The following is a 27,413-nucleotide window of genomic DNA, read 5'->3' on the forward strand; positions in this document are numbered from 1 at the left end:
CTTCTTCTTCTATATAAATTGATTCATACCATTTGTTATTCCTTTTCAAATACAAATTTGCTCTTTGTACTTTCCGTACATCTACCAGCTCCTGCCAAATCTTCTTATTCTTTGTAGGTACACCATTAACCAGAATAACTAATGGTTCAGTTTCCAAAGTATCCGCATCAATAGTTTCCATATTTTTTTTCAAATCCAAGGGCAAATACACCACTCTACCTTTTAAACCTCTCAGTAAATCAGAAGGAGGTAATTTACCAGTTTTGGGCTCCATACGTACTATGGTCTGGAACGGATGAACACATTGAATGAGTATAGACTCATAAGTATTTAATTCAGAAAGTTCAGCAGGAATAGCATCCAATTCTAAATTACTATGTACAGCTCTGGTCGGCATTCTATTTTCCTCTAACTTGTTGTAACAGTATTTACAAATACGCTGAACTTCACCCAATTCAAAACAATTTTCAAGAAATATATATGTGGCAAAATCCTTCCACTTATAATTATCTTCATTTTCACTCTTTCTGTACAGATCAACATACCTGGTTTGTTTTCTATAATGAGTTCTGCGGCAACAAATACAAGTAATATTTGGTCTTTCATTAGAGATTTTTTCAAATTTTGTTATGTGATCATTAAATGTCTTACTTACAAATGGTTGTACATTCTCTTCCACTTCTTCCTCATTTAGTGTGTCCTTCTCTGCACTGTTTTGTTCAGGACCAAAGTAACAAAACTGAATTTCATCAACAACCTTCTCTACATCTGATACCGTTCCTCGGAACAGAGCCCTATTCAATTCATCTAACTTTATTGCTGGACTTTTAGCAAAATACAACCGTCTCACAAACTTTCTCATTTCAGTATGATGAACAGCCAGCATCCTAAAATGATGGAAAACACTATTGCACACTTTTCTAGATAGACAAGCCAGAGAATGACCCTGCAAACCAGTATTCTCTCTCACTCTGCATGGATCCAGACTTTGAAGCACCTTAATCTTCTGTTTTATACTTTTTTTACTATATTCTCTTAGAAACTCTCGAAATTTGTCAATAGATTCCTGACGCACAGTGCAAATACTACTACAATTCCAAGTGTACACTGGGGCTTTAGGACGTCTCCCCATTGCCTCATCTGCCATCACTTGTACCTCACCTCTTGGAACCATTATCTCCTTCTCCATTATGCAACCATTTTTTACTTCGTATGAACGACCTCTGGTGTCAACTGCATGCAGCAAACTATTACTTTGAAAATAGCTTTCTTCATTAAAAAAAGGTTCACTACTTGAACTATGCATCCACTTGCCTAAAAACACTTTACAAAAGTTTGTTCTGTTCACTACTCTTTTCCTTTTGCTATGTGATTTCAGTACATTAACCATTTTGTCTAATGTACGCATCCTATTCAAAATTAATATGAATAGTTTCCTTTTTAATTCTAATGCCTTTGCTGCAATGGCTTCTATTTCTTTTTTTCTTTTATAAAACTTTGTCTTTTTCTTATATTTCTTCACATCCTTCATCAAATTAGACATAACTCTTCTCTGAAACATTTTTCTACGTATCTCTTTAAACGCTGTTTTTCTATTTATATAAATCTTTTCAGTTGCTGAAGGTATATTTGCATTAACTAAATTGTCAATTTTTTCCTCTCCTTTTTTTTTAAAAACATCCTTTCGAGTACAGACATTTTGTACATTTTTCATTCTTTTGAATATATTTTTAAGAAATTGTTTTTTGTGCTTACCAGAAGATTTTTTCTTTTTCCCAACATCAGCATCTTCTACTAACTTTGGTCCTCTAGTTGTCTTCAAATATAGTTTTTTTTTAGCGTTTTTTGAACTCTGGATTTTGTAGGCATCTTAAATTTTGTTCACTGCTCTTCAGCAATACCTGAAAAAAACTAAAAAAAAAAATCCTTTATTTTATTTAAATATATTACTACATTTCTTTTCACAATAGTCACAAAACGAAATTTCTGTGCCAATTTGAATGCACACTTACTGCTCTTTTTTTTTGGCAAGTGAAAATCACTTTTACAGACTGACACATTATGAAACCACTTTTCAGATTTTTTAAAAAGCCCATGTCCAGACTGCTACACTCCAGCAAGGGCAACCAGCCTTAGTGATGCTGAATGTATTTGCATTACAGACTGAAACCTGAAAACCCCACTCGCTTGTAAATACTGTGCATGATTATACATGGCAAGCAGCTGGGTGTGTGCTAAGAGTCTGCTTCTGCACCAAAAAAATCGCTCCCCCTTTTTCCTACTAATGCAACTGTGAAATCACCAGAGCAAAACGCAATAAATCTCTGCCTGTAATTCCTATTTGCACACAGAGTCATGTTTTCACATTAGTCCCAAAACGAAATTTCTTTGCCAATTTGAATGCACACTTACTACTCTTTTTTTTTGGCAAGTGAAAGTCACTTTTACAGACTGACACATTATGAAACCACTTTTCAGTTTTTTTAAAAAGCCCATGTCCAGACTGCTTTTTCAGACCACCACCATGTGTATCCTCGGTGACTACCTACACTCCAGCAAGGGCAACCAGCCTTAGTGATGCTGAATGTATTTGCATTACAGACTGAAACCTGAAAACCCCACTCGCTTCTAAATACTGTGCATGATTATACATGGAAAGGAGCTGGGTGTGTGCTAAGAGTCTGCTTCTTCCCCCAAAAAATCGCTCCCCCTTTTTCCTACTAATGCAACTGTGAAATCACCAGAGCAAAACGCAATAAATCTCTGCCTGTAATTCCTATTTCCACACAGAGTCATGTTTTCACATTAGTCCCAAAACGAAATTTCTTTGCCAATTTGAATGCACACTTACTGCTCTTTTTTTTTGGCAAGTGAAAATCACTTTTACAGACTGACACATTATGAAACCACTTTTTTGATTTTTTTAAATGCACATGTCCAAACTGCTTTTTCAGACCACCACCATGTGTAACCTGGGTGGCTGCCTACATTCCAGCAAGGGCAACCAGCCTTAGTGATGCTGAATGTATTTGCATTACAGACTGAAACCTGAAAACCCCACTCGCTTGTAAATACTGTGCATGATTATACATGGCAAGCAGATGGGTGTGTGCTAAGAGTCTGCTTCTTCCCCCAAAAAATCGCTCCCCCTTTTTCCTACTAATGCAACTGTGAAATCACCAGAAAAAAACGCAATAAATCTCTGACTGTAATTCCTATTTCCACACAGAGTCATGTTTTCACATTAGTCCCAAAACGAAATTTCTTTGCCAATTCGAATGCACACTTACTGCTCTTTTTTTTTGGCAAGTGAAAATCACTTTTACAGACTGACACATTATGAAACCACTTTTTTGATTTTTTTAAAAAGCCCATGTCCAAACTGCTTTTTCAGACCACCACCATGTGTAACCTGGGTGGCTGCCTACATTCCAGCAAGGGCAACCAGCCTTAGTGATGCTGAATGTATTTGCATTACAGACTGAAACCTGAAAACCCCACTCGCTTGTAAATACTGTGCATGATTATACATGGCAAGCAGATGGGTGTGTGCTAAGAGTCTGCTTCTTCCCCCAAAAATTCGCTCCCCCTTTTTCCTACTAATGCAACTGTGAAATCAACAGAAAAAAACGCAATAAATCTCTGCCTGTAATTCCTATTTCCACACAGAGTCATGTTTTCACATTAGTCCCAAAACGAAATTTCTTTGCCAATTTGAATGCACACTTACTGCTCTTTTTTTTTGGCAAGTGAAAATCACTTTTACAGACTGACACATTATGAAACCACTTTTCAGTTTTTTTTAAATGCACTTGTCCAAACTGCTTTTTCAGACCACCACCATGTGTAACCTGGGTGGCTGCCTACATTCCAGCAAGGGCAACCAGCCTTAGTGATGCTGAATGTATTTGCATTACAGACTGAAACCTGAAAACCCCACTCGCTTGTAAATACTGTGCATGATTATACATGGCAAGCAGCTGGGTGTGTGTGCTAAGAGTCTGCTTCTTCCCCCAAAAAATCGCTCCCCCTTTTTCCTACTAATGCAACTGTGAAATCACCAGAAAAAAACGCAATAAATCTCTGCCTGTAATTCCTATTTCCACACAGAGTCATGTTTTCACATTAGTCCCAAAACGAAATTTCTTTGCCAATTTGAATGCACACTTACTGCTCTTTTTTTTTGGCAAGTGAAAATCACTTTTACAGACTGACACATTATGAAACCACTTTTCAGTTTTTTTAAAAAGCCCATGTCCAAACAGCTTTTTCAGACCACCACCATGTGTAACCTGGGTGGCTGCCTACATTCCAGCAAGGGCAACCAGCCTTAGTGATGCTGAATGTATTTGCATTACAGACTGAAACCTGAAAACCCCACTCGCTTGTAAATACTGTGCATGATTATACATGGCAAGCAGATGGGTGTGTGCTAAGAGTCTGCTTCTTCCCCCAAAAAATCGCTCCCCCTTTTTCCTACTAATGCAACTGTGAAATCACCAGAAAAAAACGCAATAAATCTCTGCCTGTAATTCCTATTTCCACACAGAGTCATGTTTTCACATTAGTCCCAAAACGAAATTTCTTTGCCAATTTGAAAGCACACTTACTGCTCTTTTTTTTTGGCAAGTGAAAATCACTTTTACAGACTGACACATTATGAAACCACTTTTTTGATTTTTTTAAATGCACATGTCCAAACTGCTTTTTCAGACCACCACCATGTGTAACCTGGGTGGCTGCCTACATTCCAGCAAGGGCAACCAGCCTTAGTGATGCTGAATGTATTTGCATTACAGACTGAAACCTGAAAACCCCACTCGCTTGTAAATACTGTGCATGATTATACATGGCAAGCAGATGGGTGTGTGCTAAGAGTCTGCTTCTTCCCCCAAAAAATCGCTCCCCCTTTTTCCTACTAATGCAACTGTGAAATCACCAGAAAAAAACGCAATAAATCTCTGCCTGTAATTCCTATTTCCACACAGAGTCATGTTTTCACATTAGTCCCAAAACGAAATTTCTTTGCCAATTTGAATGCACACTTACTGCTCTTTTTTTTTGGCAAGTGAAAATCACTTTTACAGACTGACACATTATGAAACCACTTTTTTGATTTTTTTAAAAAGCCCATGTCCAAACTGCTTTTTCAGACCACCACCATGTGTAACCTGGGTGGCTGCCTACATTCCAGCAAGGGCAACCAGCCTTAGTGATGCTGAATGTATTTGCATTACAGACTGAAACCTGAAAACCCCACTCGCTTGTAAATACTGTGCATGATTATACATGGCAAGCAGATGGGTGTGTGCTAAGAGTCTGCTTCTTCCCCCAAAAAATCGCTCCCCCTTTTTCCTACTAATGCAACTGTGAAATCACCAGAAAAAAACGCAATAAATCTCTGCCTGTAATTCCTATTTCCACACAGAGTCATGTTTTCACATTAGTCCCAAAACGAAATTTCTTTGCCAATTTGAAAGCACACTTACTGCTCTTTTTTTTTGGCAAGTGAAAATCACTTTTACAGACTGACACATTATGAAACCACTTTTTTGATTTTTTTAAATGCACATGTCCAAACTGCTTTTTCAGACCACCACCATGTGTAACCTGGGTGGCTGCCTACATTCCAGCAAGGGCAACCAGCCTTAGTGATGCTGAATGTATTTGCATTACTGAGTCCAACCTCAAACCCTTAAACTATTCTTTTTTTTTCCAGTACACCTTAATTTATCGTGAAAACATAGTCCATATTATTTTACATGCCCCAAAAAATCGCTCCCCCTTTTTCCTACTAATGCAACTGTGAAATCACCAGAAAAAAACGCAATAAATCTCTGCCTGTAATTCCTATTTCCACACAGAGTCATGTTTTCACATTAGTCCCAAAACGAAATTTCTTTGCCAATTTGAAAGCACACTTACTGCTCTTTTTTTTTGGCAAGTGAAAATCACTTTTACAGACTGACACATTATGAAACCACTTTTTTGATTTTTTTAAATGCACATGTCCAAACTGCTTTTTCAGACCACCACCATGTGTAACCTGGGTGGCTGCCTACATTCCAGCAAGGGCAACCAGCCTTAGTGATGCTGAATGTATTTGCATTACTGAGTCCAACCTCAAACCCTTAAACTATTCTTTTTTTTTCCAGTACACCTTAATTTATCGTGAAAACATAGTCCATATTATTTTACATGTTCCTCACATTTAAATTTCTCCCAAAACAGAAAATGATAAACGCAACTTCAACAAAAAGAATTTCCATTTCTATTATTCATTTCTTAATTTACCATATACATCTCCTCTCAAACTCTAACCTCACCTTTAAAATTAGTTAGTTGTGAAAGAAATGTGGCACTCAAACAGCAGATTATCAGAGCCAGGATCTCTGTTCTCTACACCTCTCTCCTCTCAGCAGAACCAGATAATGGCAAACTTTCCCTCTATTTTTCCACACATATACATGTAAGTTTCAAATCTCAGTGCTTCCCCCTTTTTTTCAAATGTAATCACACATTTCTATTGGTTGAAAACCAACCCTTTTCCAAAAGTACCCTGCCCCCAACTTGACTTCTGCCTAGTACCCTTCCCCCAACTTGACTTCTGCCTGCTACCATAGCAACAGCTCATGGAACACTGCTGTGTGGAGTTAGGTCAGAAGTTCGCCACACAATGTTTCAATTCCACAGAGCAAGAGTGCTTGACTTTTCAAACCTAACAGCAAATCCATACTACTGTTCTTTGGTAACACATTTTTTTGTACCAATACAAAACATGCTTCTATTAATTTACACATACAGCCTAGTTTTTATTCTAGAATGGTATGAAACAGCCAATCAGTTCTTTTTGTTTTGAAAAAAATATGTATGCCTCCATTTCCAAACTGTCTTTCTTTTCATATTGCCATTCTACTGAAAGACACCTCCTGAGTGCATCCAGTTCTCCTTTGAAGATGTTCACAGTGTGGATTGTAGGGCACAGCTATGTCTTCTGGAGTGAAAAGTTTGCAGAGAAAACAGATATGGTGAGAGACCTTGCTTTGCCAAATGTAGATGTGTAGTATGTCAAGATCATGACATACTCTTTTAATCTCTCAGTTTTCTATTGGTTGATAGGTTAAGAGTGTTAGCTGTGTCATCTGTGATGTCACAGAACTCACAGAACTCTATGTGAAATGTTCATATGTAAACTGGTTCAGAGATCGTTTGTCCCAGCTTCTGGATGGATGGGATCCTTTTCTATGGATTAAACTTACTACTATTTACCTGCCTGTTTCCTGCTATCTTTCTTAAGAGAGGATTTCACAAGACATTAAATGGATTGGTCAGAGAGGGTTAAAGTGGCACCAATTGATGCCATTGGTGAAATCCTTCATGCAAATCCAACACCCTGACCTCATAATAGTGCACTGTGGTGGCAATGACCTAGGCACTTTGACTGGGGTAGGTCTGGAAATGCTTATGAAGGACACCTTTGCACAACTGTTTTCACTTTTCCCTAAAACTGCCTTTGTGTTTTCCAACATATGCCAAAGGCAAAAATGGAACTGGTCCAATCATTTCTGTCCGCAGATTGACAAAGCAAGAAAGCACATCAACAAATCTGTTTCTGCTTTCCTCCGTGACTATGGTATGGGTGCCATTTACCACAACAACTTGCGTTATGACATGCAAGACATTTATAGAGGAGATGGTGTGCACTTCAATGATGAAGGGAACAGAGTCTTCCTCTTGAACCTTAGACTCTGCATCGGTACTTACTTGTAGGTACCACTAAAAAATCATTTCATAAACACAACGGCTCTTTTTAGAGCCCCCTAATATCTAAACACTTAAATCTGAATTTCATTTATTTTTTTATTTTTTTTTTCTACCGTACGCTTACCGTAAGCTTACCGTACGCGTACCCCGTGTTTTTTTTAAAAATCAATAAATGTTTTCTTTGTACTTTACAGTCCTTCTTTGACCCCCTCACACATGTAAGGGGGTCTGTAACTCTCCTCATTGCCCCCTTTTCTTGTTTTCACTCTTTTTTTTCTGAGTGAAACACACAAAATGGCGGCCGCCGCTTCCTGGTTTCGGCCGATTCGAATGTTTACTAAGATCTAACAGCCAATCAGAATCGCGCTCGCGCACGCCACCGTACACGTACCGTAAGCTTACCGTAAGCGTACGGTAAGCGTACCGTAAGCGGGCTCAGATATATATATTGATTTAAAGGCTATTTTCTCAGAATCTACTGAACAGATTTACACCAAACCTACAAAAGGCACTTCCTTGACATAGGGACTACCTCTCTGCCAAATTTCTAGTAATTCTGTTCAGCCGTTCGGGCTGTAGCTCGTTCTAAAGGTCCTATGGAAAAATGCATGGGAAAAACGCGTTTTGGGACCCCCCTTTTATCTCAGCCCCCGCTTGACGTATCCCCCCGAGACTTTCAGGGTAGGAGCGGAGCGTAGCGCCCCACCTATTTTGAGAAATTCGCGAGGATTCATCGACCGGCGCCAAAGTTATTCAAAATAGAATGTTGCGGATTTCCTATGGAAAAGGGGTCCTAACTATAACTACATACTGGCGACCGCCAGTAGATAATATATATATATATATATATATAGATAGTTATAGTTAGGACCCTGTTTCCATAGGAAATCTGCAACATTCTATTTGGAATAACTTTGGCGCCGGTCGACGAATCCTCGCGAAATTTTCATAACTAATGGGGCGCTCCGCTCCGCTCCTACCCTGAAAGTCTCGGGGTGATTCGTCAAGCGGGGGCCGAGAAAAAAGGGGGGTCCCAAAACACGTTTTCCCCATGCATTTTTCCATAGGACCTTTAGACACAGCTACAGCCCGAACTGCTGAACAGAATTACTTGTAATTTGGCAGAGAGGTAGTCCGCAGGTCAAGGAAGTGCCTTTTGTAGGTCTGGTGTAAATATGTTCAGTAGTTTCTGAGAAAATAGCATTTAAATCAATATATATATCTGTAAGCGCGCTCCGTGCGCTTACCGTAAGCTTACCGTACGCGTACGGTGACGTGCGTGAGCGCGATTCTGATTGGTTGTTAGATCAAAGTAAACATTCGAACCGGTCGAAACCAAGAAGTATCGGCCGCCATTTTCTGTCTCTCGCACTGAAAAACAAAGGTTGATAACATGAAAAGGGGGCAACGAAGAGAGTTGCAGACCCCCTAGCGTTCGTCAGGGGGTTCACAAAGGACCAAAAAGTATGAAAAATAAATGTAATAATTTTTTTAAAAAATCGCGGAGTGCGCGTACCGTAAGCTTACCGTACGCGTACGGTAAAAAAAAAAATTAACAATCACATTTAATATATAAATCTAAGGACCCCCAAGGGAGAAAAAAACAATTGATATTTTGTAAAAAATGGCGTGGCGTGCATGGTACGAAATGCGCAAGGTGGGCGCTCGGTGCGCGAAGCGCACCGAGTGCCCACATGGCGCGCGCGCAAAAATTAACAATAAATAGATAATTTAGCATTTAAAAAAACGTACAAATTCACTGAAAAAACCATAGGTTTCACACAAGTTATAGTTAGAAATTAGCATTTAAAAAACCTTGCAAATTCACTTAAAAAACCATAGGTTTCACACAAGTTATAGTTAGCTGTACATTTCACTCGTAAAAAACCAATGAAATTCCACGTTATAGTTAGATCAGGTAACTATAACTTGCGCGACCGCAATCCACAATGTGTCATTTGAGATGTCATCATTGATGTGATGAGTGATGTCACTGACCATGTCATGAGTGATGTAATATGTGACGTCATCAGCAGTTTATTGTGGGCGCGCAAGTTATAGTTACCTGATCTAACTATAACGTGGAATTTCATTGGTTTTTTACGAGTGAAATGTACAGCTAACTATAACTTGTGTGAAACCTATGGTTTTTTAAGTGAATTTGCAAGGTTTTTTAAATGCTAATTCCTAACTATAACGTGTGTGAAACCTATGGTTTTTTCAGTGAATATATATATATATATGTCTGCTCCACAATTCCCTCAGTTTATCGAAGGAAAAACAGCACTCGCTGGACCTTTTCACAGCAGTGATTTATTCTTAGCCAAACAGATGCGTTTCGGAAAAAATCCTTCGTCAATGTTTACAGTATACAATACGAGGTGCCATTTTTAAGCAGCGTGTGAGTATCATGAAAACAGACAAGGGCTGGCGTACCGCCGTATTGCGTGCGCCATTTTAGAGCGGTTATCACATCAATAGCAAATGCTACAGAGACAAATAGAAAACCTTATAAATCATACGTTTCTAAGTAAAAACATTTCAGTTCATACTCTTTATATGTGGATATCGCTCATAAGTCTTCAAGAGTTCTTAATAGTTTTTAAGTTATCTTATCGTTAATCTGTGTTTTGCGACCAACATAATTATGTTTATAAGCGCCATTTTAAAATAGTCATCGCACCACTGGTAAATGCCCCAGAAACAGATTAAATTCATTCTACATCAACCATTTTTGAATTTCAAAAAGACATTTCAATTCATTCTCTTTGTGTGTAGATGTTGTTTATACAACATTAAGAACTCTGTGAAATCTTAGTTTAATTTAGTTTAAAGGAGTTTGTAGAGCGCTTGGTAACACCTCCCGGTGTGTCCCCGCGCTATGGAGAGAGAATGCAGCAGTAGAGGAAAAAAGAAGAAGGAACCAGTTCACACAGCAAAGAGGCAAGTTTTCAGTTTCTTCCTGAATACGATTTCATTACTCTCCAGCCTGATATCTAGAGGCAGGAGGTTCCATTGCTTGGCAGCTAAGGTGCGGAATGATCTGCCACCCATTTTAGCTTTTTTGGGGCAGGTAGTTTTGAGTAGACCCATTCCTTTGGATCTAAGAGATCTGTTAGGTTCGTACACAGACACCAAATCAGACATAAATGCCGGAGCTCTGTGATGAATTATTTTATGGCACCAGAGCATAGCTTTAAAAACAATCCTCTTACTGATCGGTAGCCAGTGGAGGGCTGCTAGAGTGGGACGTGAAGGAGCTCGACGGGGAAGCCTAAGCACCAGGCGAGCTGCCGAGTTTTGTAGAACCTGTAGCTTTTTTATGTTTTTCACTGATGTCCCCATGAGTAGTACATTACCGTAATCAATACGGGACGTTATTAATGCCTGCGTCATGGTACGCCTGGAGTTAATGGGTAACAGGTCGAGGGTGCGGTTGAGGGTTTTCATCACCCCAAAACACTTGCCAACAGTCTTCTTTACGTGGCTGTCAAAGGACAGTTTATTGTCCACCCATACACCTAAGTTCTTCGCCTCTCGTGTAGGCGAGGGCAGAGGACCCAGACAGCTGGGCCACCACTCTGTCGTCCATTTAACCTCATTGCCTCCCATAACGAGGACCTCTGTTTTTGTCCCATTAAGTTTCAGACAGTGTTCATTCATCCACATAGCCAGTTTGGACATACAGGCGTTGAAGTTATCAGCTTCCTTAGAAGGAGCATGGGTCAGCGATATGAGGAGTTGCGTGTCGTCGGCGTAGGAGACAAGCTCCACGCCGAACGATTGCACCACTTCTGCCAGAGGGGCCATGTAGAGATTGAACAGGGTGGGACTCAGGGCGGAGCCCTGAGGAACCCCCTGTTCCAGCATCACCCTGTCAGAGAGGAAAGTTCCTCTTTGGACTTGGAAGGTCCTGTTAATCAAGAAAGACCTCAGCCACCCCAGTGCCTTGTTGGTAACTCCCGCTTTATTTAGACACTGTAGCAGGATGGAGTGTGCTACAGTGTCAAAAGCGGCACTGAGATCAAGCATGATGAGGGCCATTGTCTTTCCCTTATCTGCTCCCTCACGTAAGGTTTCAGTGGCCCTCAGGAGAGCTGTCTCCGTAGAGAAGCCAGTTCTAAAACCCGACTGAGATTTATGGAGAACATTATGGGTCTCAAGATGTTCCATAAGTTGACTGTTAGCGATTTTCTCTGCTAACTTGGCCACATAAGGTAGCAGGGATATAGGTCGCAGGTTGTCCATTATGTCCATGCTGATGTTTGATTTTTTCTTAATGGGTAATACTATTGCCTGTTTCCATTCCTCCGGAAGGCAGGAGGTAGTAAAGGAGGTGTGTAATAAGTGCCTAAAATGAGGTTCTAATACAGGGAAGGCTTCAGCTAAAATTTTCGGGGGTGCCGGGTCTCTAGGAGATCCCGATTTGATTTTGTTGCACATTTTGGACAAGATTTCATAAGAAGGAACTACAAAAGAGTTTAAACATGCAGGTGTATTTACAAGTTTGTCATTTTCTATGAAGTCCGTGGCCGAATCTGTCTGGTTAGAGAAACTAGTATAGATTTTATGGATTTTGCCTGCAAAATACTGTGCAATATTATTGCACGCTTCCACAGAATCATTGTGAGCGGGGGAGGTCACGTCCACTATGGATATCTCTTTGTATATCAGAAACAGTTCCTTGGAGGAATTGCCTGCTTCCATAATACGGGTATGATAATGCTCTGCTTTGGCCAGACGAACTGATTTATAATATGCTCTCTGTGCTGTTTTATATTGTATTTTAATATCTGCACAGAGATTCTGGCGCCAAGCTCTCTCAAGTTTCTTACAGGCCGTTTTCATGGCCTGCAATTCTTGGCTAAACCAAGGAGCAGTTTTCTTAAGCCTCCTGGCATTGGACAGGGTGCGACTTGGGGCTGTGATGTCCAGGGCCTTGGTGACGATATTGTTTAAATTGTCATTAGCTGCCTCACAGTCGACCCCTTTGGGAGGGCCTTCGTCATGAACAATTTGCTTAAATGAATCAAGAGAGAAGGTCTTCCATTTTCTTCGTTTGTATCGCAGGGATTGATGACGAATCTTTAAATCATCTTGCTGTGTATCGGCGTTTGGCAACCAACTTATTCAGGTTGCAAATTCACCCCCTGTCTGTTAATTATATGGCCGTGTATCTGCTCCTGCTTTAAAAAACAAACTCAAAAAATTGATCGAATAATTATTAAAATCAATTGGTCAGTATCAAATCTATAAGTGACTATACAGCATTAATTTCCCAAATGGACCGCCAGTTCTTCCCCACCGTTCAGTCCATTTGGAAATTTTGTGTGGAGATCTATGATATAACGAGATTCCAATCTCCTCAATTTTAGCACTCTGTCCCCTCCCCTGATATTTGGTGGTACAAAGTCAATACCAAAATATTGTAATAGATCTCTATTACTTTTATGTTTAATGGCGAAATGTCGCGCTACAGGAAAATTAAAATCCTTTTTGGCAATGGCACGCATATGTTCCAATATTCTGAGTTTGACGCAGTGTATGGTGCTCTCTATGTATCTAAGTCCACAGGGGCACTTGAGACAATACACTACGTGTGTTGTTTGGCAGATCATGAATTTGGTTATTTTCTTTTCTGATTTCAAACCTTTTATCTCATAAGTCAATGTCCGCTTACTGGAAGCACACGCCTTACATTTACCACATGGATAAAATCCTCTCATTTCACTAAGCGTTCCCTGTCTTGGTGGTATCACATCTTAATGACTGTGTACTAGGTTGTCTTTGAGTAAGCGTGCTTTTCTAAAGGTTATTAATGGTGCTGCTGGAATATCAGCTCCAATAATAGCATCAGTTTTCAATACGTGCCAATTTTTCTTCATTATGTTTCTCAGAATATTGGCATCTTCGGAAAAAGTTGTTATCATCCGAAATTTGCCATTCTTTTCTTCTTTCTTTTCTTTTTGTTTAATTTAATCCGTTCTGGGCAGAAGTTTAACCTTCCCAAGGGTACTTTCTAACAGATTCAGATTGTAGCCTCTCGCTAGAAATCGACTTAGACTTGCTTCGGCTGCCAAATCAAAGTCTCATTGCCTAGAGCAGTTTCGTTTCAATCTAAGAAATTCTCCATAGGGAATACTGTTTTTCAGCTTTTGGGGATGGCTACTTTTCGCATGCAGCGTACTATTTCCTGCTGTTGATTTCTTGAATAATGCGGTCGTGATTTGTCCTTCTTGTATCTCAACTTTCAGGTCCAGATAGTTCACTGCCACTGAACTTTTCTTGTGACTCGGTTGAACCGAGTCACAAGAAAAAAGGTAACAGAAGAATTAAAAACAAGAAAAGGGGGCAGGGTAGAAACACCCTGACCCCCTAGGCTTGCTCAGGGGGTCCCACAGGGATCCCAAGGCCAAACAATATTTTAAAAAATGAAGCGTGGGCTTCTGTGTTTCATTTTCTTTAAGCCCCAGAGTGGGCCAGGTCCCGGGCAATCATCAAAATACATGCGGGGGCCCATGTTGCCCCCCCCGTAGCCCCGGGGCTCACCACCTCCCTGGGGCTCTAGTCATTAAATGTGGGGGCCACGTGGCCCCCCCAGCCCTAAGGACCTTCACCTCCCCAGAACTTATTTTTAAAAAAGGTATAGGGGGCTCCTGACACCCCACACAGCCCCCTGGACTGCCACCTCCACGGAGCTATCTTTAAAAATAAAGTGTGGGGGGCTCTAGCCCCTCAACACAGCCTCGGGGACCACCACCTCCCCGGGCACAAATCACGTAAATGCGGGGGTCTGTTGCGGACCCCCAGCCCCGAGGACTACCACCTCCCCAGGGCTAAGGAGAAGCTGGTTGCGCGCCCCCCCCAGGAGTCTTCCTTGGCCCTGTGGAACCGCCACCCCCCAGGGCAGGCTCCAGCTTTGGCATGGCGGCCCCCCTTCCTTAAAAGAATAAAAAACTTTTTTTTTTAAAGGAGTGGCCGGTCCCTGAGGGATGGGGTCCCCGGGGCCAAAATCGGCCTTCCTAGTGCCTCCCTTTTTATTTTAGTTAAAAAAATAAAAAATGGCTCATGCCCTGGGGGACGGAGTCCCCGGGGCCCAAAATGGTTCAAGGAAGGAGGCCACACAGCCCCCCTTCTTAAAATAAAAAAAGGAAGCCGTCAACTCGCCGTATGCCCCTCCCCCTTTCTTCATTACTCTGCAAACACGCCTCCTGGTGCGCTCTTGGTTAGGGGATGAATCTCCTTCGATGCTGAGGGTCCTCAGGGACCAAGTAGCCCACCTGTTACCTCCAGTCATTCTCTAATACTCTGCAAACGTGCCTCCTGGCGCACTACTTGTTGGCTGATGAAGTCCACTTTTTTTTATTTATTTGTTTATTAAACAGCTGGCATATAAGGATCATACATCACCCCAAGCACAGGGGAAACAAGGCAAGAAATACAATAGCTTAGTGCAAGCCGATTTTTTCCTTGGTATTGTAACATAAAGCAAACATTGAACCTCAATGAACAAACCTCCACCCAACCCCCCCCCCCTAAACCCCAGCATGGTTGCATAGAATTATTACATCTTCTGACAGTACTTTGTTAATATGACAATTCTTCCCCACAAGCCTAATAGTCCTTGCACATCCAAGAGCTAGGAACATACACTGCCTCATTGCAAGCCTGGATTCCCAAGCAGATACCCCTTCAGGGGGGCCCAAAAGTCCGTCGGGCGTGAGGCCGCAGGTAGCTCTTCAGCCTAGATACCCAACTGATCCCTACAATAAAACAAATCACAAATCCACCTCTGTACAGTCGGGACAGTTTTAGCACCCCCAACACTGCGCACAGACCGTTTGGTAAGCAGGGTAGAGATGGCCACTAGCCGTCTATTACAGGGCTTGAGTTTCTGCCACCATCCCAGCAGACACACTTCCGGCACACACTCAACAGTTTCCAGCACTACAGCCGTAATTATGCGCACAACCTTCACCCAGAAGTTATATACTCTCTCGCAGCTCTAGGCAAGATGTATAAAATCCGCATCCGCCTGACCACAGCGCACACAACATGCATTGTCCCGCAACCCAAACCTTTGCAACTCAAAAGGTGTATAGTAAAGCTGGTGTGAATATTTGAAATGAATAATGTGCAGATTGCAGTTTGCCGTCAAGTGGCCCGTTAAGGTACAACAAAACTTCCAAGAGTCTATCGAGAACGCTTCGCCCAAGAGTGTCTTCCATTTAGTATAGGAGGGTGATTCGTTAAGATCCGTTTCCCTTAGGGATGCATTGTATAATTTGGTAATAAGACCACTGCGTTCTGCACTCACCAGCACTGCCTGCAATTCCAGCACCTTTGATATACCCTGATGAGCAGCGAGGGGAAGCTTTGGGGCATAGAAATATTCCAGATTCGCCCTTTTAGCCAAAGTTTTCCATGCCCAGGCCGTGCAATGTATAGGGTTGATTTCCCCACGTGAGCCTCGCCCATCAAGGCTGCATCAGCCAGAGGCATCGGGAGCACCAAATCCGCCTCAATAGCAGTATGTGATTGAAATTTCTGTGGAAAGTACCAGAAGTACACGTACTGCGCCTGTGCACATAAGTAGTACAGCCGCAAGTCAGGAGCCTCAAACCCACCACCCTCAAACGGCTGTAAAAGTACACTCCAGCTGCAGCGGGGCTTCTTGCCCCCCCCACACAAACGTTGACATGGTCGACTGCATTGTATTAAACATAGCAACATTCAGGAGAATGGGAACATTAACAAATAAGTAAAGCAAATAAGTAAAGGAGCTTGGGCAAAAAAGCCATTTTTATGACCGCGATGCTGTCCGCCAAAGAGAGAGGAAGTTTAGCCCAGCGCTCAGCCTGTTCCGTAATCGTGGTGACAGCACAACCATAATTTGTGATAATCACAACCTCGGGGTCCCTGTGCAGCCACACACTCAGTTACTTGACGGGTTCAGTTGACCACCTCAGGGGGAATTTGAGATCTAGCGGGAACACAGTAGATTTGACCCAGTTGATGCCCAGACCAGAATATCTTTCAAACCTGATGTACTCACGCAGTAGTTCCGATAAATGTAAAGCAGGATCTCAGACGTAAAGGAGCATATCATCTGCGTACTGCGACACCACTAGGGGTCGCTGTCAAAACCGCAATGCAGCCTCCACATACCTCTGATGCAGCTTACATGCCAGCGGCTCAAGGGTTAACGCAAAAAGCATGGGCGACAGGGGGCACCCCTGTCACGTTCCACAGTGGATGGAAAAAGCATCAGATACCCAGCCATTGACTCAAATTTGGGTCACAGGCGCATTATACAATAGATAGATCCATTTTGTTAAAAAAAGGCGTCAGGCCCATTCGTAACAAGATAGTGAACATGTATTCCCACTGGAGCGAATCAAAAGCCTTGCCGGCGTCTAACAGCACCGCCACAGCCTGAAAATCATGCTCGAAGTAGTGTAGTGTAGAAAAGACAGTACGGAGATTATGCTACGTGGAGCGAGATTGCACGAACCCCGATTGGTCCGGAAGTGTGAGTTTGGGAACTAATGGCTGGAGTCTGGTAGCTATCATGTTAGCCAGAATCTTGGCATCAATGTTTTTGATAGAAAGTGGTCGGTAGGAGTCACAGGAGTTCGCCGCCTTATCGGGTTTTAAAAGAAGCACCAATAGGGCCTCCGTAAGAGAAGGAGGCAAAGCACCCGAGTCGTACGCCTCTGCATAGACCTCCAACAGCCACGGCGCAAGCTCATCAACATATGCCTTATAAAACTCACTTGGGAGCCCATCTAGCCCCGCCACTTTACAGGTGGGGAGGGACATAATAGCTAACTTCACATCCTTGACATCAAAAGGCAGCGTCATGTACTTGCGGTGTTCCGAGGACAACCAGCCCAGAGCCACGTCCTCTAGGTAGAGGTGCGCTTACTGTACAGGTTTGAATAAAAGTCCAGCTCCACCCTGCTTATTCCTGTGGTATCGTAATGTGTAATTCCCTCCCCGTCCAGCAGTTCGGTGATGTTAGCCTGGCTGCGCGGCGCCGCCAACTACTGAGCTAATGAGCGACTAGGACGTCCACCCTCTCCATAATACCGAGCAGTGCTACGGCGAGATCTATGCAACATTTCCTGATCGACAGTGTCGTTATGCTCTATAACAAGTTCGCGGATCTTCGAAAGAATTTCAGGGACGGGGTTCTGGACATATTCACGCCAAGTGCAACTATCTCCTCCGCAAGCTTACCAATTATACGCCGCAGGTCTTTCAAAACCCCAGCCTGCGCGCCCATACACACTCCTCGAATCGTGACCTTAAAGGCCTCCAACAGTACTTCCACGTTTTCGACCGTTCCCACATTGTCCTTGAAATAATTATGTATGTGTTCACCTACAGTATGTTTGAATACCGGATCAGTCAGAGACGAAGGTTGCAATCTCCATGAGAAAGTGCATACTCGGGCACTTGTAGCTCAAGAAGTACAGGTGAATGGTCAGACAAAGTTTTGGCCAGATGTTGAACGTCCACCACGTAAGGACACAAAAGCCAGTAGTCCAGGCGGGACCAAGTACCATGAACAGTGGAGATAAATGTGTTTTCCCTGGTGCCAGGGTGACGCACGCGCCAGATGTCATGCAAATTGCCAGCATCCATTATACCCAAAATAGCATCAGTGTTACAATGCACATTCGAATACTAAAACATAAGGCTTCCTTCAGCATACATGAAACACATTAGAATTTGCCGGGCCCAGCAATATCAGTGGCAGTGCACATATACCCCAACACATATGTAAGGCAACCAGTAGGAGAAGTATAGAGCCAACACAAGAAGAGCCCTCAGAGTCTTTATCAATCATCCTCCCCCTGTTCAACTGCGGCCTCTTACCGGTGTCTCTTCAGTTGCTTAGCGTGTTCCATCGCTGCCTTAGGGGTGGAGAAAACCTTGAAATTCCCCTCTAACCCCACACGGAGACGCGCGGGATACAGCATGGCATAGGGAATGTTTTCAGACTGCATACATTTTTTGACTGCCCCATACTCCCGCCTCGCAGCCTGGACAGCGACAGTAAAATCAGGGAAAAAGGACAACGGGTTCCCCTGATGGGAGACTGTGCCCTTCTCCCTAGTCAGCCGTAGGATAGTATTTCCGTCTCGGTAGTTCAATAAACAAGCTATTATGGGACGAGGTGGGGCTCCAGGGATGGGGCGCGCCGCCAAAGAGCGGTGGGCGTGCTTCACGACAAACATGGAGGATAGATGCTCGGGACCAAATATTTCTGTGAGTAGGGTCTCTATGAAGTGCTCCATTCTCCCAGTGTCCATAGACTCGGGCAGGCCCGTTATGCAAATATTGTTCCTCCTGGACCAGGCCTTCAAATCCTCATTCTTAGCCTGTATGAGGGCCAGCACCTTCTCCATATTAAGGACCTTGCTTGTTACCTCCCCAAGGCCATCCTCCGCATTTGAGACCCTCTGCTCCACCTCACCCACTCTTGCAGATTGTTTTTCCAGTTGGGAGGGCATATGGTCCAGCCGATGATTTATAGTAGCCATACTTCCCTCTATTGCCTGGAGGCTTTTCTGCATGGCCAGCAGCGTGGCCTCCAGATTAGGCGGGCCATCCCCCTGTCCATCGGCCTCCGAATCGGAGGCCGCTTTTTGTTTGGCCCTGCCCGATTTTCGTGCATCAAACGTGAGGTGGGTCTGCGTCTTGTCTGGTTTCCCCATGGCAAGTGGAGGGGAGGGCACAAAATCAATAACCACTCAGGGGTATTCCAAAGCAGCAGACCCTGAGCAATGTGTTCACAGTGTAGTACAGCGAGTATAAAACTAGAGGCCCGCCGCCATCAAGCTACCAGATGTGCGCCATAAACACAACGCAAAGTGCCGAGGGGAAACTATGCCCACAACCAACTCAGACTCAGTCCTACCACATATCCGTGATTCCCCAGAAATCCGGTGTTGCAAACTTACAGGTGGCAGGTAGAAATAAAAAAGGCACACTAAACACCTCCAGTCCCTTTAGTGAAATCCCGCAATGTAGTCACTCCCTCAATCTGGCCAGATGCCGCACAAAGGACCAAACATAAGCGACTGGGATAAGCAGACCAGTCCCGCAACAGGTGCCCAAGAAATATCAATGGCCAGTCTCACACATTCACAGAGTCTCAAGGAGACAGCCAGGCCTCCGCAGGATCTGCACTCTAGCACAGAGATACGAAGAAATGAAGACGATTCAACCTTACCACAGGTCACAGAGATGAGGCGTGCAGTCAGCAGGAGCCCAAATCCTAGAAGAGGCTGTCACCCCAATGCACTACCCCGGAACCAGTCAGTGCATCCAGACAGCTATCCAGCGCCAGGCAGCAAGTCACACGGGGCCTACACCCCCAGGCCCACGGAGCAGGGAAGCAGGGACTAGCCAGATCGCATAGAAAAGGTCCTTCCTGCCGCCGCACACCCACGCAGCTCACTGATAAAGTCTCAAGGTAGGGAGTCCCAAGCAACAAACGCCGCCAGGTACACGCCAGCCACACACGCAAACCGCAGGCGGCGAGCTGCGACCCAGAGCCCCAGCCAACACCCACCTCCGCAGCCACGGGCCGAGGCCTGGGTCGCCCCCACCTACTGTAGCCCATGGCGGGCGACGACTCGAGTCCACCTCCGGGGCCAGGGATCACCAACAGGCCTCAGCGCGTATCCAAGCCGCAGCAGATGGTCCAGACCAGCAGCACCAGATCTGAGAGAAGGCCGCAGCGAGGAGAGGCTACCCGCAATAGTAGGCCAGTCGCTCCCGCTGGCACACAGCACCGTCAGCTCTCAGGGCAGCCAGCCGACACAAGGACAGGCTCCGGGCACAGGTAGCACAGGATTGCCGCTTCCTCCCACAGAGCATCAGTTGACAGTCAGGCTCGTCTCGTATTTAGCTCGATTCGCCATCTTGCCCTCGCAGCGAGCAGAGCACACTTCGCTGAGTTTCTAGGCACCACAGCGCTCGCCAGGCGCACTTCCTGGCTCGATCTGTAGCAGGGATGGCATTGCACACCGGCTGGCGAAAAAGAAACTTGGATGACTCTGTAGATGGATGATATTGGGCGGATTGCGGATCAGCTGGGCGGAGCTGCATTACAGTGTGGCCATCTTGCCCGGCGCCCTCTAGCACCCCCGATGAAATCCACTTTAGTCCTAAGGCCCTCAGGCGACAAGGGGACCTCAACCCCCCTCCAGCAGTGCACCGAGAGGCGTATTTGCTGAGTGGTTGAGAAAGGGGCATAACTGCAACTACATCTCAGTAATCCCATTGCGTGTGGCCTACTGGAGGTAACAGGTGGGCTATTTGGCCCCTAAGTACCCTCAGCAGCGAAGGGGACAACATCCCCCAAACAAGTGCGAGCCAGGAAATGCGTTTGCAGAGTAGTGGTGAAAGGGGGCGTCCCCCGGGGCCTGACCCATTGTTCTATGTTTTTAATAAAAATTATATGAAACGGGAGGGGGTCACGTGGCCCCCCCCTCCCCAGGCTGATTTCGGCCCCGGGGACCCCATCCCCCGGCCATTTCTTTTTCATTATTTTTTTCAAGGAAAGGGGCCAAGCGGCCCTCTTCTCAGGCATTTTTCCCGCCCCGGGGACCCCATCCCCCGAGTCCAGGCCATTTCTTTTTTTTTTTACTTTTCTTTTAAGGGAAAAGGGCCACGTGGGTCCCCTTTCGAGGCTGATTCCAGCCACGGGGTCACCCAATCCCCCGGTGCCCGGCCATCTCCTTGGGGACCGCAGGGGATGCCTGAAGCCCCTGTGGTCCTGGCCGGCTCCTGCCTCCTACAAGCAAAATGGTCTTGCTTGTTCAAACCAGAGCACTTGTTTTCTTTGAAATGGCTCTCGCCATCCCATAGCAAACTGCATTGTCTCGGGGGGTGGGCACTCCCGGGACATTGCTGAAGCCAGCCCTGAGGAGTGGCGGACCCAAGGGCCTCCTACCATTTTTAAAATAGCCCTGGGGAGGTGGTGGTCCACTGAACAGCAGGGGTAGGATGGAGTCCCTCCACGCATCTTATTTAAGTATAGTCCCGGAGAGGTGGCGGACTGCGGGAAGGCACGTGGCCCCCCACGTTTAAAAAAATTTGCCCCAGGGAGGTTGCGGTCCTCGGGGCTGTGTGAGGGGGCTGAAGCCCCCCATGTGCTATAATCAAATATAGCCCGGGAGATGGCAGTCCCTGGGGCTGCAGGGGGATGGGTGGTGCTCCACACTTCAAACTATTAGCCAGAGGGAGGTAATGGGCCCCCTGGGGCTGCGAGGGTCCACGGGGGCCCCAGCATCTTTATTTTCAATTGCCCCCAGGACCTAGCCCACCTGACAGGCCTAAAGTAAACAAAGCGCAGGAGCCCTGTGGGACCCTCTGAACAGGCCTAGTGGATCAGGGAGTTTCTACCCTGCCCCCTTTTCTTGTTTTTTAACGTTTTTTCTTGTGACAGGGTTCAACCAAGTCACAAGATAGCTGCTAACACTTCCTGGTTTGAATTGTTGGCAGCCAATCAGATCTGAGGCACGAGATCGGGAGGGTTCGCGGATCCACCGCAGCCACATCTGTATATCTGAGAAATCTTAACATTCCTCAGGAACTACTGAACAGATTTACACCATTTAACAAAAAGAGTGCCTTCTGTACCAAGGACTACCTTTCTGCCAAATATGGTGTAATTCCGTTCAGCAGTTCGGGCAGGAGCCATGTCTAAAGTTTTCTATGGAAATTAACATGGAGAAAAAGCGTTTCCTCGTCCCCCACTTGACGGATCTCCCCTAAACTTTCGACACAGCAGCTGAGGTGAGTGGTGTATTCGTCTTGAAAATTTCGCTGTCAAATTAATAAATGCTCTTCTTATGGTCCTGACTATAACTACCTACTGGCGACCACTAGGAGGTAATATATATATATATATTCACTGAAAAAACCATAGGTTTCACACATGTTATAGTTAGCGGAAATTTTACTGATAAAAAACCAAGGAAATTCCCCCGTTATAGTTAGTGCAGGCAACTATAACTCACGCGACCGCAATCCTCTGCTGATGCTAATACTGTATTTAGACACTTATTTGCCCATGTCTTCTTCCATAAATTTTTAGCTATACATATATTACAAATATTTTTTTTTCATAAAGACACATATGTCATCAGCAGAAGATTGCGGTCGCGTGAGTTATAGTTGCCTGCACTAACTATAACGGGGGAATTTCCTTGGTTTTTTATCAGTAAAATTTCCGCTAACTATAACATGTGTGAAACCTATGGTTTTTTCAGTGAATTTGCAAGGTTTTTTAAATGCTAATTCCTAACTATAACGTGTGTGAAACCTATGGTTTTTTCAGTGAATTTGTACGTTTTTTTAAATGCTAAGTTACTTTACGCCATTCGTGGCGTGCGCGCCCACTTAACGCAGTTTGTTCCGTGCGCGCACGGTGCGCTTCGCGCACAGTGAGCACGTGGTGCGCTTCGCGCACCGCGCGCCCACTTTACGCAGTTAGTGCCGTGCACGCACGGTGGGCACGCGGTGCGCTACGCGCACCGCGTGCCCACGTTACGCTAGATGGGCCATGTACGCACGATGTGCTTCGCGCACCGTGCGCACATGGAGGACATATGATGCACTTCGTTTTGAAAGGTAATATTTAAATTTTTCACACCTTTTATAAGCCATGCACAAATGGTGCCCTTCGGGCACCATTTGCACACGGGGTGGGGAGAGTGTGGATAATTATTTTAAAAAAATATTTTTTTACCGTACGCGTACGGTAAGCGTAATCGGCGAAATTAGCGAAAAAATAAAACTTCCGTTTTTGGCCTTGGGGGATCTTTGGGGACTCCCTCAACATGGCTAGGTGTTTTGGAGCTGTCCAAACAGCCCCTTTACATGTTTTTGTGCTTTGTATTTTAATCCACACTCTCAGTGCGAGAGAGAAAATGGCGGCCGCCGCTTCCTGGTTTCGGCCGATTCGAATGTTTACTAAGCTCTAAGAGCCAATCAGAATCGCGCTCGCGCACGCCACCGTACGCGTACGGTAAGCGTACCGTAAGCGCACCGTAAGCTGGCTCAGATATATATATTGATTTAAAGGCTATTTTCTCAGAATCTACTGAACAGATTTACACCAAACCTACAAAAGGCACTTCCTTGACCTGAGGACTACCTCTCTGCCAAATTTCTAGTAATTCTGTTCAGCCGTTCGGGCTGTAGCTGTGTCTAAAGGTCCTATGGAAAAATGCATGGGAAAAACGCGTTTTGGGACCCCCCTTTTATCTCAGCCCCCGCTTGACGAATCCCCCCGAGACTTTCAGGGTAGGAGCGGAGCGTAGCGCCCCACCTATTTTGAAAAATTCGCGAGGATTCGTCGACCGTCGCCAAAGTTATTCAAAATAGAATGTTGCGGATTTCCTATGGAAACGTGGTCCCAACTATAACTACCTACTGGCGACTGCCAGTAGGTAATATATATATATATATAAGTATATATATATATATACATATATATGTGTGAAAGCTCCAAGGTTGCCCAGCTGGCAGGGACGCACTCTGGGATCAGCAATGCCACATGGACTCCATAGCACACGGAATGCAGCCTGACGCGTTTCAAAATCATTCTTCTTCAGAGGCCGTTCTTATGTGTGTAATGGCTTCGAGCGCCACACCTTTATTCAAATGTGCTGCCTCCTGATAGGCTCCCACTAATTGAGCAGTTTCAGCAGTCACCCACAGCATTGTGGTATCAGTAGTGTGGCGCTAATTTGAACCTGAATAGGTGCCATCAGTACATAGTCACTAATTCGTACCCTGGATGGGCTCCATGTGCGTTAGAGTCATTCATTTCGGCGCTGTCCCCTCGTTGCAAACTGAGCATGATTCCCAGCTCGCCGACCCGCTGCCATACTCAGTTTGCAACGAGGGGACAGCGCCGAAATGAATGACTCTAACGCACATGGAGCCCATCCAGGGTGTGCTATGGAGTCCATGTGGCATTGCTGATCCCAGAGTGCGTCCCTGCCAGCTGGGCAACCTTGGAGCTTTCATATATATATATGTATATATGTATATATATGTATATATATTATCTACTGGCGGTCGCCAGTAGATAGTTATAGTTAGGACCGTGTTTCCATAGGAAATCTGAAAATTCTATTTTGAATAACTTTGGCGCCGGTTGACGAATCTTCGCGAACTTTTCAAAACTAATGGGGCGCTCCGCTCAGCTCCTACCCTGAAAGTCTCGGGGGGATTCGTCAAGCGGGGGCCGAGAAAAAAGGGGGGTCCCAAAACGCGTTTTCCCCATGCATTTTCCCATAGGACCTTTAGTCGAAGGTACAGCCCGAACGGCTGAACAGAATTACTTGAAATTTGGCAAAGAGGTAGTCCTCAGGTCAGGGAAGTGCCTTTTGCATATATGGAGTCAATCTGTTCAGTAGTTCCTGAGAAAATTGCAGTTAAAAGCACATAAATATCTATAGCCGCGCACCGTGTGCGCACCGTGCGCGCACCCTAACGTGCGCAAGCGTAATTCTAATTGGTGGTTACATGTCAGTCAACGTTCGAATCGGTCGAAATCAGGAAGTGTCGGCCGCCATTTTGTTTGTTTTGAGTGCGAGAGTGAAAAAGGAAGGTGGCGAACGTGAAAAGGGGGCAGGGTAGAGAGTTCCTGACCCCCTAGCCTTTGTCAGGGGGTCCCTGAAGGACCCCGAAGGCAGAATTTTTTTTTTAAATTTTTTTAACAAAAATCGCGGGGTGCGCGCACCGTGCGCGCACCGTGCGCGCACGGTGAAAAACCATAAAATCGTAGTTTATTGTGAAATAAATAAATAAAAAATAAAATAATAAATACATAACTTAGCATTTAAAAAACCTTGCAAATTCACTTAAAAAACCATAGGTTTCACACATGTTATAGTTAGGTGGACATTTAACTCGTAAAAAACCAATGAAATTCCCCCGTTATAGTTAGTTGAGATAACTATAACTCGCGCAACCGCCACTCTATCACAAGGATGATGTCATCAGTGATGTCATGAGTGATGCCACTGATCATGTCATGAGTGATGTAATATGTGACGTCATGAGCAGAGGATTGCGGGCGCGCGAGTTATAGTTATCTCAACTAACTATAACGGGGGAATTTCATTGGTTTTTTACGAGTGAAATGTCCACCTAACTATAACATGTGTGAAACCTATTGTTTTTTCAGTGAATATATATATATATATGTATATATATATATATATATATAAAACCACTTAAGTTTGCCAGTTATTGTATACAACGCGCATGCCATAACTGACTCTATTTACTATATTTTGCTCTTTGCTGTCTGTCTTTTTTTCTGTGCCAGTTTGACATAGGTTTTTTGTTATGTGTTTTCTTTATGATCGGGATGTGAGTTATGGCAAGCATTGCATGTTTTCACTGATAAAGTTTGGTCGTTTTGGACTTTTGTGCCAGAAAAGTATTCAGAGTTTAATGTGTTTTTCACTAAATCTCATGAAGTTTTTTTGTATGATTCATTACATTTCAAGCGGTTGTCCTCCACGTACTGTGTTTAACCCACTGAGGGTAACTAACTCCTGCATGTTGATTGGCCTTCAGAGCATGGCCCTAATTTTCTGTTTTTAGATTCGCTGACGATTTTCTGGTACCGAGAACCCAGGGCAAGCTTCATGCCTTGTTAATGCAAACCCAGAGCAGGATTCTCTGACCTATGCCTAACTCTACTGGGGCCCGCAGTTCTGAATTGCTGTCTGCAGCCACTGGAATGGTGAGGCATGATTCAGTGGAGCCTGCCCTGTCCTTGGGATTCATGGTACCTTGACATCTTGAAAGTGTCCATGATATTGATAAAGGAGCCAAAATGCAAAAAGTAGTGCAGAGTTGCTTTAGTTGAGGTGCTTTATTTATCCACTTGCCTAAAAGAAACTACAAAATAACTGATTATCAACATTCTATGGCACAACACGAAACAGAGACTCTTAAGACTGATTTTGTTACATGCTTGCCATGAACATATTGAATATAATTTCAGTTGGTGTAAATGTTAACTTTGTGCTTTCATTCTTTTACAATTTGTGCATGTTTCACATATATAAATACAATTCATGTTGATCACTAGGTGTCAAATCTTTCTTGTTGCTAGTTTATGGCCAGTTAAACACTGTAGTTTAGTATTTTCTGTGTGCTTATCACCATAATTACCTCAACACAGAGGTACACTGTGGCAATCATTTCCATCTGACATGCACACTTTTTGTTTTTCTTCCAGACCCTCCAGCTTTCAATCCTGATGTTTTATTAAGAATTACAACTGAAAAGGCAGAAAACTGTAATGACCCACTTATCTTGGAAGATACACAACTCAGAAATGGTCTTAAAATTGGTGAGTTATGGACCCTGTGGTGAGCTTCCAGTTAGCTTAAACTGGTCACCATATGCAATGATGCAATAAAATAACATCCTAGCAAGAGTATTGAAAAAATTTGAAATGGGCAGAAGGTGGCTTTGCATTGTGACTGGAAAGTTAGTGGGATTTTGCTTAGCTACCTACAGTTTTCTTGCTACGATTTTTAAACCCATACTTAAAATACAAGCGTATATTAGTCTGCAGGATTGAGGGTGGGAAA

The 27,413-nt window shown here is 44.1% G+C and overlaps 1 protein-coding gene across 3 annotated transcripts in view; it reads left to right on the forward strand.

The window, feature by feature from the left end:
* LOC146809841 (uncharacterized) overlaps window positions 1-27,413 on the forward strand; it is a 219,376-nt gene that overhangs the window by 84,741 nt on the left and 107,222 nt on the right. For all 3 annotated transcript variants that reach the window (XM_085616714.1, XM_085616712.1, XM_085616713.1), the window contains exon 5: window positions 27,056-27,169. In XM_085616714.1, coding sequence (XP_085472840.1) covers window positions 27,056-27,169 — 114 coding nt within the window. The remainder of the gene's footprint in view (window positions 1-27,055; window positions 27,170-27,413) is intronic.

The sequence above is a fragment of the Triturus cristatus genome, chromosome 7, assembly GCF_964204655.1.
Source record: "Triturus cristatus chromosome 7, aTriCri1.1, whole genome shotgun sequence".
In the NCBI taxonomy this organism is placed as follows: Eukaryota; Metazoa; Chordata; class Amphibia; order Caudata; family Salamandridae; genus Triturus; species Triturus cristatus.